General features: G+C 39.0%; 1 protein-coding gene across 2 annotated transcripts in view; it reads right to left on the reverse strand.

The window, feature by feature from the left end:
• The window catches only part of HECW1 (HECT, C2 and WW domain containing E3 ubiquitin protein ligase 1), a 343,912-nt gene that overhangs the window by 128,232 nt on the left and 202,781 nt on the right, over positions 1–12,899 (reverse strand). For both annotated transcript variants that reach the window (XM_074988069.1, XM_074988070.1), the window contains one exon: positions 9,661–9,830. In XM_074988069.1, the coding sequence (XP_074844170.1) occupies positions 9,661–9,830 (170 nt within the window). The remainder of the gene's footprint in view (positions 1–9,660; positions 9,831–12,899) is intronic.

Genomic DNA, 12,899 nt, shown 5'->3' on the forward strand with positions numbered 1-12,899 from the left:
CACAATAAAGGTGCAGGAAGCAGAGCCAAAGTTGAGCATGTGCTTGGGGCTCTTGGGGTACAGAAATGTACACAGACACTGTACGGATCTTCCCTAGGGGACTACAGATCCCTTACCCTGGAAAAAAGGGTATAGGAGTTTTAAAACGCATTAAAAGTACTGTTCTTATACAACTTTGTACCCATCTGAGTTCAATGGTTTCTAATGGGACTATTTCCTCAGTCTTAATCTCTTATGAGACTACTGTGCTGGGCTGTCTCTCTCTCTTTTAAGTATTTTCTAAAACATTTATTCACTATCATATCTGAGCATTCTCACGATGGAGGAAGGCAAGGAGGTGGCAGGCTCCAATACTTATCAACATGACACCATATGAAATCCTGCTCCAAGCAATCGGGTATTCTCAGGGACACCAACAAGAGGAAAAAAGTCAAAAACTACAAGACAGAATTGATGGTTTTCCTAATACGAAACAAGGAATTAGAAGGGCAAAAACCTTAAAACTATGTCACAGAATTATACTGATTAAAATGTTAACTGATCTGACAGGTTATGTATGGGTTAGATGGACCAATTTGGCCACTTACACTTACAAAACTTGCTTCAACTTTGCTAATATACAGTACTGACACTGGAAAACTTGCCATTTCCTTGTATTACTAAGGTAACCTACTGTGGGTTTAATCATATTTCAGTGGCACTGTATAATTATTCGGTAAGACCCTAGTAAAGTTCCATGTCTTTGCCATTATCTAAAATAAAGTAAATATCTAGAACAAAAAACATTGCTCTGTATCTCTAAATGCCATGTTACAACATTGCACCATCACTGTGTTTACCAGTTCAGTCCTCCCTGCATGGATTTAGCTGTTGGCAATATTTCAACATCGGTGCATCTGCCAAATAAAGTCAGTATCCAACCTATTCCCACATTTATTAATAGATCTCTTTTGATATGTGTTTTATGTTCCATATGCCATCTTAACACTTACTCAGTTTGGGACATCAACTAAGATAAGGAAATAACATCAAGAAATATGACCAATATGGAGAAATACAATTTGATAACATAGATACTGAGGTAAACACCTATTTAATGTAGAAAAAAATGAGATTTCGAGTTCTTCCATTTCTGCTGCCAAGAAATGCACAGTTGTAGTTTATTCTTCAATAGTGCTTTTATTTTTATTTTTGTTTGTCCTGGTGCTTTCCAGTACTGAGGATTGGCAATGCAGCAGCCCCAGTCATGGGACTGGCTGGAGTTGGGAGGAAGGAAGGGGATTTATACAAAAAAAATCACTGGTCCCGAGCAATTTAAAAAGGATATGAGGCCTTCTAGTGTACACATGAAGATCTTTCCAATCATATATCACAGACAGATCTTGGACAGATCTCAGGACATAATCTGACACATTAAAACACTCACTTGGGTTCTGATTTTCCTCTCACTTACACTGCTTTTACTCCTCTGGCTCCTACAGATGGACATTGTTGTAACTTAGATCAGAATCAAGCGCAGCATGTTAGCTACTGGGAGATTCATATGTGTGTACCGGCTAAGCCACACACACACACACACACTGAGCGGCGGGTGGGGACCAGTTAGTTTTCTGTTAACTGTTAAAGGCATTAAGAAAGAGTTTGGTGATCAATTGTTGCCTAAGTCCAGTGAAGGCTGAACAAGAAGTAATGGGCTTCATCACAGCATGGGAGATTGAAATTAGATGAGAGGAAACAGTCCCACCTAAGTGTACATATTGGAATAGGCTCCAGGAGGAGTTGTGGAATCTCTTCATTGTATGTTTTAAAGAAGAGGTTAACCAAACAGCTACCAGAGATGGTATAAGTATACTAGCTCCTGCCTCCATGTGAGGGGCTGGACTAGATGACCTCTCACGATCTCTTCCAGCCCAACATTTCTGAGTCTATACTTGAGTTTACATCATTGTCCAAACCTTGCCTTTTGTTAAACACATAAATGGGATACTCTGCAGAAACCCTGTAGCAAATGTCATTTGCAAGGTTCAAAGCTGTGACCTACATTTCACTGCTTCTCTGATCAAACACTGGTTTGTGCATAAACAAACCATTCATAAGAATGGATTGCTTGGGGATTTGGTGTGTGCTGTTCTCATATGGTACAGAAGTTATGATAAATGTTACATGCTGCCTTTGCAGGGTACACTGGCACCCATTTCAAAGGGGCAGTACATGCCATTCCAGAGATTCAGGATCATTAGAATCTGAAGTCGTCAGATTTTGATGATGAACTCCTAGTTTGCATGTTCACCAACATTATTTCAATATCCTAATGAACATGATAAAAACCATCATGGAGGGAGGGGAGAAGAGTCACAGAAAAGCTTCTAATGACAGTGTAAAGAAAATCTGAAATAAATCAGAATAAATCCATTAATCCTGATTGGATTTATTTACAAATTAGTTGTTTTAATAGATTGCCAGTGAAGCTGGTGATGAGTAGATAAATTAAAACGTACGTGACAGGAAGAATGAGGCTCTTGATTTGCAGCTGAATGCACAATATAATTAAACACAAATTTTATATGAGATATCTATTATACCAAAGGCAAGATGTAAGCAGAAGTACATCTTAAAAGACTGTAATTTAGTTTTGATGGGTAAAAACAGGTTTAGTGCTTCAGCTGAGTATTTCATCACTAGGTTTTTTACAGCTAGCCAGTTGTAGTTTTCAATGCACCACAACATTCAACATCTTCATTATTTAAGGATACAGAAATGTGCACTACTCAAAACACTCCTGTGCTTGCAGTCATTGCCTCACACTATATTATTTGTCTGAACTACAGAAACTCATGGAGAATTTTTGTTTCTTAAGCAGATAGGCTACCACACCAATGTCCCCACGTATAAAGAATGAAATCAGAGCATCACTGAAACCTTTGCCAAAATTCACATTGACCTTGCATAGAAGCTGGACCCTACTTCTGTGGCCTAAATGTCGTCAATTTCTATGGCAGCTAAAAAGTTCTACAGCAGAACCATTTATGTTTTAAAATGGAGTGACTAATTGAATTAAATAACAAAATGACCAATTTAATTAGTACTATATACCCACTGACTTACTTATTTAGCCCCATGTTGAATATTCCTTGCTCACTCTAGGATTATTCTTGTGAATAACTACTAGTCAGTGGAATAAGGGAGTCACAATTAATACCTTAGATATTAAACTGAGTTTAATTTACATCAACCCAACATTTTCAAAGGCCAAACCCTGAAGAAGTTTGCACTGACAACCCCCCAACTTACATTGTGAAAGTTATCAGGAGGGGGAAGCTGAAGACTATCAACACCCATGGAGCCTTGGGGAACTATTTGGGGTGGAGATAAGCACATTAGCTAGCTCACATGTGACCATCAGTGAAATTATGTGATATGTTAATTGGCATCAGTAGGTGACAGAATCCTATTTGGATGAATGGGGCAGTTCACACTTTTGAAAGCTTTTATTCTACATTATGCAGAAGACAACACAACAATACTTGAACACTATCTTCAAGGTTATAATTGTCACCATTCGCTCTAAAAACACTGATCAAAATCAAGATGCTTGGGAGATAATGAAGTTAGTCAGAAGTGTACAAAACAGATTCTTCTAAATAAATCCAGCACACTTTTACTACAAAGTGCTTAATTTAAGCAGATGATTTCACCCTAAAATGCATCTATCTTCAGGAAAACCAATCATCATTTTGCACCTAAACCACGTAATTAAGACAAAAACCAACTGAAAATACAGGTAGGCTAGATTGTGGCTACACTAATTATAGTTTGACTGGTATTCTGGGCTCAGCCATCGTTCTAGAACCATAAATTACAAGGCCCTAAGATTTATGTCTATCTACCAGCTTAGATAACTGGATGGAGGCAAAAGCCAGTTTTTAGTGACATATTGGTGAGTGCCCATTCCTTGGACTCTCTACCCGCTCACTGATAGACACAACACTCAAGAAGCTAGCTCAGCCAAACTACTGTAGTTACTAAAAAAAAAGAAACAGTATAAAATGTTGTTGATAATTATTTTAAAATTACAGTTTAGGTTCTGGAGCATACTTCTGTGACAAGGGTCAATTCTTGGAATCCACAGCAAATTCTGTGCTGAGTAAACACAGCATACATAATATAAAATGTGCCTTATCTGAAAGTCTGACTCGCCACAATTAATACTCTCCCTGGAAACAGGCATTTTCTTACCATTCTGTTTGAGAAGAGTGAACTCCTTCTTGAACCATTTTTTTTTAAATTTTTCATTCAAGCTTGTGATTCCTAATCACTTCAAGTCCTTTGGGGGTAGGGGGAGAACGTGTCATTGAGAAACCTGACATCACTGCTCCTCAAAACTAGGCCAATGAAGGCAGACATAGAGACCTGGGTTTATTTAAGTCTTGAAATAAAAGTTGTACTGACTGTGTGATGTGCTATTTTACAGCTTGCTGTCATTAATTAATTAAAAAAGCCATAGTTTGCAAGGACTTCATACAGAGAACGTGATGCCAGAGGCATATTACGAGGAGAAATGAACATGATTAATATAAACCCCACATTATTTCCATTCTACTACGGAGAGAAAAGATTGGTGAAAAGAACACACTTTCACAGAACCATAGAAATGTAGGGCCATAGGGGATCTTGAGAGGTCATTTAGTCTTGACAGGTGTTTGTTTGAACTCTTCTTAAATCCTACAATGATAGGAATTATGCAACACCTCGTGAAAGTCTATTCCAGAATTTACCTGCCATTACAGTTAGAAGGATTTTCCTAATGTCTAACCTAAATCTCCCTTACCGTATATTAAGCCCCTTATTTCTTGTCCTAGCACCAGCAGAAACACAGAACAATTGATTGCTATCCTCTTTACAACAGCCCTTAGCCCTTATTAGTCCTCCCCACCATCCCTCATCTTCTTTTCTCAAGGCTAAACATGATCAGTTTTTCAAACCTTTTTTTAGAGGCCAGAATTTCTAACTTCTTACTATTTTTGCTGCTCTCCTTTGGATTCTTTCTAAAGTGTGGCACTCAGAACCGTGTACAATAATTTCAGTCAATCAAAATTAATGGTGTAAACTAGGTGTTAGGACAGAATCCAACAGTTGATGTTCCAAGGTTTAAATACAACATATAAGCTGTGTCTACACGTGCACGCTACTTCGAAGTAGTGGCACTAACTTCGAAATAGCGCCCGTCACGGCTACACGCGCCGGGCGCTATTTCGAAGTTAACTTCGACGTTAGGCGGCGAGACGTCGAAGTCGCTAACCCCATGAGGGGATAGGAATAGCGCCCTACTTCGACGTTCAATGTCGAAGTAGGGACCGTGTAGTCATTGCGCGTCCCGCAACTTCGAAATAGCGGGTCTGCCATGGCGACCATCAGCTGAGGGGTTGAGAGATGCTCTCTCTCCAGCCCCTGCGGGGCTCTATGGTCACCGTGGGCAGCAGCCCTTAGCCCAGGGCTTCTGGCTGCTGCTGCGGCAGCTGGGGATCCATGCTGCAGGCACAGGGTCTGCAACCAGTTGTCGGCTCTGTGTATTTTGTGTTGTTTAGTGCAACTGTGTCTGGGAGGGGCCCTTTAAGGGAGCGGCTTGCTGTTGAGTCTGCGCTGTGACCCTGTCTGCAGCTGTGCCTGGCACCCTTATTTCGATGTCTGCTACTTTGGCATGTAGACGTTCCCTCGCAGCGCCTATTTCGATGTGGTGCTGCGCAACGTCGAAGTTGAACATCGACGTTGCCAGCCCTGGAGGACGTGTAGACATTATTCATCGAAATAGCCTATTTCGATGTTGCTACATCGAAATAAGCTATTTCGATGTAGGCTTCACGTGTAGACGTAGCCATACACTGAAACCAACAGCTATGACTAAGCAAGCCCAATTTCAATTTCAAATCTTTGACCTCATTCCTTTTTCCAGGGATAAATTCAGCTCAGCTCTTTCAGAGAAATGTTTGCAACTCCCCTGGCACTGACATCTCTCTGCCTGAAAGGGGAGCAGAAAAAAAGAAGGGGGAAAGGAGAAGGTGTGTCTTGCTGGTTGCTATTGCAGGTTTGGGGCCAATGACTTTGCAATGTTGATAAGAAAGTATAGTACATGAAGTGCCTGATCCACAGTGAATGCAAAGATGGCAAATCATGACAGTCTCTGCTACTAAATCTGCCTTTGAGGAGCAAGAACAGAGGGATAGATTTTTTGAAATATGAGCATTAGCAGTGTTCCTTCTAATTTTTTTCCATCCATGGGCATAACATAATTTATTTATGTGCACCAACACATCTGCACATGTGCACCGCCAACAGAAACACACATTGCCTATTATGGGTGACCGTGGTGCTCTGCTAATCAGCTGGTAGGTACCAGAAACCCTCTTGAACAACCACTCAAGTCCTCAGCTTACAGGGAACACTGATCACTAGTGAAGTGGGAATGAATATGTTTATTTACATATTATATTACAGATAATTTTTTTCAGCATTTCTATTCCCAATCTATTTGTTTTGTTGCAATAACAAATATACCACATTTCTCGTAATGCACACAGGATTAACAGCATTTCATGTTTTGTCACCCAGAACATGTGAAGATACAAATCAGCTTTCCACCTGTGACATGAGATGTCACCTGAGCTGTAGAATGCTTCAGTGGACAACCTCATCTGAGACAACTTGTTCACTCCTCTCAGAACCATACTGCAGTTGTCATTCTGCTTTCATATTTTAATACAAAAAATCTGTTTGCTTATACCTTCTCCTATAAGGCACTGCAAAACAGATCAAATTAGGAAATTTCTAACTCACATCTATCAGTACTTGAACGGAATGGTTTTTGAATGAAATGTTACATTCTAGACTGACTAGAGAAATTCTTGGCTATATGCTGTAAATTATCTATTCCAGAAAACACATCATATTTCCTGTGCTCATTAAGTGTAGCACAGGTATTCTGTTTTCAATGGACTATGGGAATTTCTCTTACATAAGTGAAAACATCACAGTTTTTAAGAAGTCACTACTTTTTCGAGACATGTAAGCATCAGCACACTAGATATAATCACAGAATTACGGGCACTTTCTCATGCTCCTCTACTAACATCATATATGCCATCATGTGCCAACAATGCCCAGATGCTTTGTATATTGGACAGACTTCTAACTCCCTTAGACAAAGGGTCAATGGGAACAAAACAGACATCAAAACACTCCAGATCCACAAACCCATTAGTCAACATTTTAATGGAATGGGGCATTCTGTCAATGACCTAAAGGTATGTGTGTTACTGAAAAGGAATTATCGCACCGTTTTGGAAAGAGAAACAGCCGAGCTGGCTTTTATATTAAAATTCGGCACATTAATATATGGTTTAAATCGTGATGGGAACTTTCTGAGTCACTATAGGGGCATACTTGGCTCAATCTAATTCTTGACCTCCCCCCGCCACCCGTCCACTCTCTGGATTTGCTCACCTTGATTATCTTTTTCTGATTTGTCCTCCTTCCTGACGTTTTTGGTTCTCTGTGTCTTAAATATTGAGTCAGTTCTGGTCTGGCTATGGTCTGAAGAAGTGGGTCTGTCCCACGAAAGCTCACCTAATAAACCATTTTGCTAGTCTTTAAAGTGCTACTTGACTGCTTTTTGTTTTGATAGATATACTCAAGATTACCACTTTTCAGATGCAGACCTTAAAGCACTTTACAGAGTCAATTATACAAAATTTGGCACATTGTTAAAAAGGAAGAATAAATTCGTGTTTAAGGTACTAAACCTTTGTCAATCTGTGTACAATTCCAGACCTGGCTTCATCTTTCTTGTGTGACTTGGAGCAAATCACTTAAGCCAAGCTTTTCAAAGTGGCCACTGATTTCAAGTTCAGAAAAGGGCAACAAGAAAGATTAGGGGTTTGGAACGGCTGCCTTGTTAAGAGATTAAAGAAAGACTGGGACTTTTCAGATTATAAAAGAGGAGACTGGGGAATATGGTAAAGGTCTATGAAATCATGGCTAGTGTAGGGAGAGCAAATAAGGAAAAGTTATTTACTTGTTCCCATATCACCAGAATTAGGGGTGGCTCACCAAATGAATTAACAGGTAGCAGGTTTAAAAAAAGAAAAGGAAGCTTTTCCTCAAACAACACATAATCAACCTGTGGAACTCCTTTTCAGAGGATGTCGTGAAGACCAGGATTTTAAGACAGTTCAAGAATGAGCTAGATAAATCATGGTGGATAAGTCCATCAATGGCTATTAGCCAGGATGGTTAGGAATGGTGTCCTCAGTCTCTGTTTGTCAGAAGATGGAAATGGATGACAGTGGGGATGGATCACTTGATGATTACCAGTTCTGTTCATTCTTCTGGGATACCTGGCATTAGCCAATATCAGAAGACAGGATATTGGGCTAGATGGACCTTTGGTTTGATACATGGATGGTTTGATACAGCAGGCAAACAGTAAAGTGCACTCTGTTCTCACTGGTGCCTGCTGGCTCTATTCAAGTAGGTGCACCTGACTTCAGAATATTTCTTCAAGGTGACAGGCAAATCTACACACAACTTGCTCTGCCGACAGGAACTGCCAGACTGCACTGCCTTCTGGTGCCAGAAAGTGGAATGGCAGCTCTGCAAAGAGGGCTGCCCAGCAACCAGAAGCCCTGTCGATGGGAGTGTCTACACTGGACGTCTGTCGTCAGATTGTTATGCCTCAAATTTCTGAGGGATAACACTGTTGAGACAAATGCAGAGTTCTGTCTAGAATCTGTTGACAGAATGTTTTAAGTGTGTAGATGGTCCATGAGTTATGTTGACAGAAGGCCCCTTCTGTCAACAAAACTCTCTAGTGTGGACCCAGCCAATAGGTATGGAAAGTATTAATCTAACATTCATATTAGTGAAAAACTAAGGCTTTGGCAGTAATAAATTTATAATTATCATGTATCAAGAAAAATGTGTTAAATCACAATTTAAACATGTTGACCTATGGGCCAGGTATTTTTTATAAACTTATTTTTTATAAGCTTATTTATAAACTTATTACTTAGGAGCCAAACTTCCCCAAGATGCTTTGGGAGTTACACCAAGAAATACGTTAGCTTGGTAGAAATGACTGGGTCTTGAACTGTTATGCATATTCTGGTATTGTACTAAACAAATAAATACGTGCCTAAGTTAGCAAATCTGATGAATGTAACAAATAAACAGACATTCAAATACACTGTGAAAAAGAGAAAGTAAGTGAAGAAGGAACTGTATGCAGTCCTGTAATTGTAACCAAGCGGTAAGTTAACCTTAGAACCAAATGAGACAATAGTGCCAGCTGGTCAGCTCATGCTGCAAAAGGGGTTCCCCAGAAAATCGTGTGTGTGCGTGCGTGCGTGCATGTATCTATCTCTCTATATATACTTTTTCTTATGCACTAAGAGTAGTTAAATAAATTTGATCAAATTGACTGATTTAAGGTCTTTTACATTAAAAATAAAATCCTGATTGGTAACAAACAAGAAGATAGGGTTTTTTAAAATGTACCATTGATTGAGATATTGTTTGCCTTATTTCTGTGTTCTAAGAAAACGTGATAAACAAAGGGCTCAAGAAGAATACAGCACAGCAGAGAATTGGAGATAGTCAATTGCATACCTCTCCTTGCCAGATTGGATTCACAGTGTTACATGTGATCTTGGATCTCTTCTCTTGTCCATGGTGAGGAAGTGCTGGGAAAATGCTGTGCTTTCCAGGCTGAATGGAAATCTTCAGATATGGGTCTGGGTTGAAGAACATTCCTTTTTTCAGACCCAAAGCCTGGAAATCTGCAAAAGGTTGAATATTTTAATCAGCAATCACATTTCAATTAGCACACTGAGAGGTCAGCAGAACCACAAGGGGAACTAATGAAAAATTAAAGAGTAAAGCAAGAATACGGACCAATACCATTGCATTACTTCTACATTACCTGCAAAGTAACATAAAACCAAACCATAGTAAATAGTTTCAACAACATGTAAGATTTGTAAAGTATTTTAAAACTGAAGTACAATCACTAATCCTTCCATCTACAGAGAAAGTAAAAAATAATTTGTAATAAAGAAACAAGAATGGAAGTTAAAATGAAAAAGTTCCAATTACCTCCTTTGTGAAAGACTTTGTCTGAGTAACAGCCAGGCACTAAAATTCTTGGGTGAAATCCTGACCCTACTGGAGGTAATAGCAAGTCTTAATTTATTTCAATAAGGCCAAAATGTCACCTTTTGTGACTTAATTTTCCTTTTGTAAAAGTTCCCAATAAATATGCTCTCAAAAATGATCCACGCATGTTTATTTACTTCTTTAAAGAACTCTCCGGAGCCAAGAACACACTCCTTTTGAGTGTGTTTTTTCATGAGAAAGTTGAGTAACTGAAGACTGGCAAAAATTTCTGTAGAAAACACCCCACAAAATTTCATCCTTTAGAGTTTGCAGAAACTGAATTTTAGATTTGCATATGGAAATATCCACACTCAAAGTGCTTGTACATTCATTTGACGACAGAACAGAAATATGAATTATCTAACCAATCACAACAAAGCTTTAATTTCAAACACTACTAATCAATTGATCTGGAGAAAAAATTCTGAATTTGAATAATGAACAAATTCAGGAAAATCATGATCTGATCAAGACAATCCACAATCAGAAGAAGAAGCTAAGCCTGTCAAGGTTCACTTAATTCTAGTTGGTGCATTCAGTTAAGCCGCAGTAGATGAACTGCACAGTATTTCTTATATGAAATATTTTTATAATATTTTGATCGTCTCTGCACAAGAAAGTTGGAATTCACTCAAAACGCTATATGTTAGAATATAATGCTGTATTGTTTGCAAAATAATAGCATCTTTGTGCAACACTAACATTATCGAAAAATTATTCTATTTTTATTTTTACATAGTATATAATACTTTCCAAATTTTCAAACATAAGTGCCTAAAGTTGGCATCCTAAATATAATATTCATGTAAATATGGCTTAAGGCACACATCTTTATTCGACTGGGCTTGGGGGTTTTGGCCCTATGAAAAAATATGATTTTTAAACTATTGCTGCTTCAAGGGAACGTATTTTTTATTTCACTATAAGATGTCTGCTTCTTTGTAATGATGAGCTTCTTCTCAATTAACCTAGGAAAGTATGTGCCTACCATAGCAAAACACAGAGCTGGATTTTTAGCTGCAAATTCCCTGTGGCTTTAATGTGAGTCAGGCAGATGGAACCCACAAGGGCCTCTTTCCAAATTTACCCATAAGGTCCTGAAAAAAGCCTGATAGCCCATTATGGCATGTCCTTCAGAAGTCCATGAAACACAAAATAATCTACAGGTATAGATTGAACCTTTCTCATCCAGCACCCTCAGCACCTGACCCGTGCCAGATGAGAGAATTTGCTGGACCACAGGAGGTCAATACTGTACAGCAGCATTACCAACACTTCCACTGCTTACTGGGCTCTGAGAAGACATTTAGGGGTAAATTACAGCTAAATAACAGCACAGAACACTGAGAGCCAGGACTGGTGGCTGTAAACAAACTTTATGGGGCCGTGGGAAACTTGGCCGCATCCATGATAAGTGGTCATCTGGCTAACTAAAATCATGCTGGATTATGGATGTTGCTGGACAAGAGAGTTTTATATTAGGGAGGTTCAACCTGTAACCGCTGAATCTCTCTTTTCCCAGATGCACTTCTTTCCTTTGGAATGTGAAATCACTTGCTTTTAATGACTTCAGTGTGTGAGTCTCCATTTCAACACATATCTGTTAGTCTATAAGGTGCCAAAGGACTTCTTGTTGTCATTTCAACACAGTTACTAGCTCTTTTCATTAACAATTCTATTTCATATTGAAACAAATCTAATGAATAGCAGTTTTGCTTTTCTTTCTTTCTGTCACTGCCTTAAAGAGATGTAATGTGTTAGGAAAGATAATTCTAACCAATTTTGGAGACTCATTCTAAATTTTTAAGTGTAATTTCTTTCTGAGAGTTATTTAAAACTCCTGATCTCTTACAAAGTGTGTATCAGAGTATAGCTATGTCAAGGAGCAGAGGCTAAGGATCAGCAACTCCAGGGAGTCAGGCAAAATAGTTTGCTTCACTAGACAGCTTGTGACAAGACACAGTGGAAGTTAGTCCTAAGTGAAAGAGAAAATAATTTTGGTGTGGTTATTTTTAAGACTATTAACTGCCATTGCGGATCAGATCAATGGTCCATCTTGCTCAGTATTATGTGCTAGGCAGCGACCATGAAGTTTCAGGGGGTGTGCAGAAGAGGGTGATTTGGGAAAGATATATCCATCTGCCTCTCCCACTTCTGAGCGTCAGAAGGCTAGAGCTGCCCTGAGAAAGGGTTGCATCCCTGACCATCTTGACTAATAGCCATTGGTGGACCTATCCTCCATGAACATGTCTATTTATACTTTTTAGCCTTCACAACATCCCATTGCAATGATCTCCATAGGTTAATTGTGTGAGGAAGTACTCTGTGCTGTTTGTATGTAACCAGCTGACTGACTGATATTATCATGTCCATTTCATTCCATCTAGTCAATACGATGCCTTCTATATTAATATATCCACTTCATACCAGACACTATCTAATTCACCTGTCTTAGTCTTTAAACTTCCAGCATTTGCATATAGCACTTGTATATTTTGGCAGTATTCAATTGCTTCCCTTCATGTGTTATATGTAAATGAAACTCTGTTTTGTTGGATAGGTTCTCACTAGCTCCTGTCTGTCCTTTCCCAGCTTCTTTCCTGTTCACTTTACTAGGATATAGCAATTTCCCTTTAATAAATGTATCCCTAAGGTAGGTCACTCCCTGAACCATGTGCTCCTTTCACCAGGGG

The sequence above is a fragment of the Carettochelys insculpta genome, chromosome 2 (genome assembly GCF_033958435.1).
Source record: "Carettochelys insculpta isolate YL-2023 chromosome 2, ASM3395843v1, whole genome shotgun sequence".
Lineage (NCBI taxonomy): Eukaryota > Metazoa > Chordata > Testudines > Carettochelyidae > Carettochelys > Carettochelys insculpta.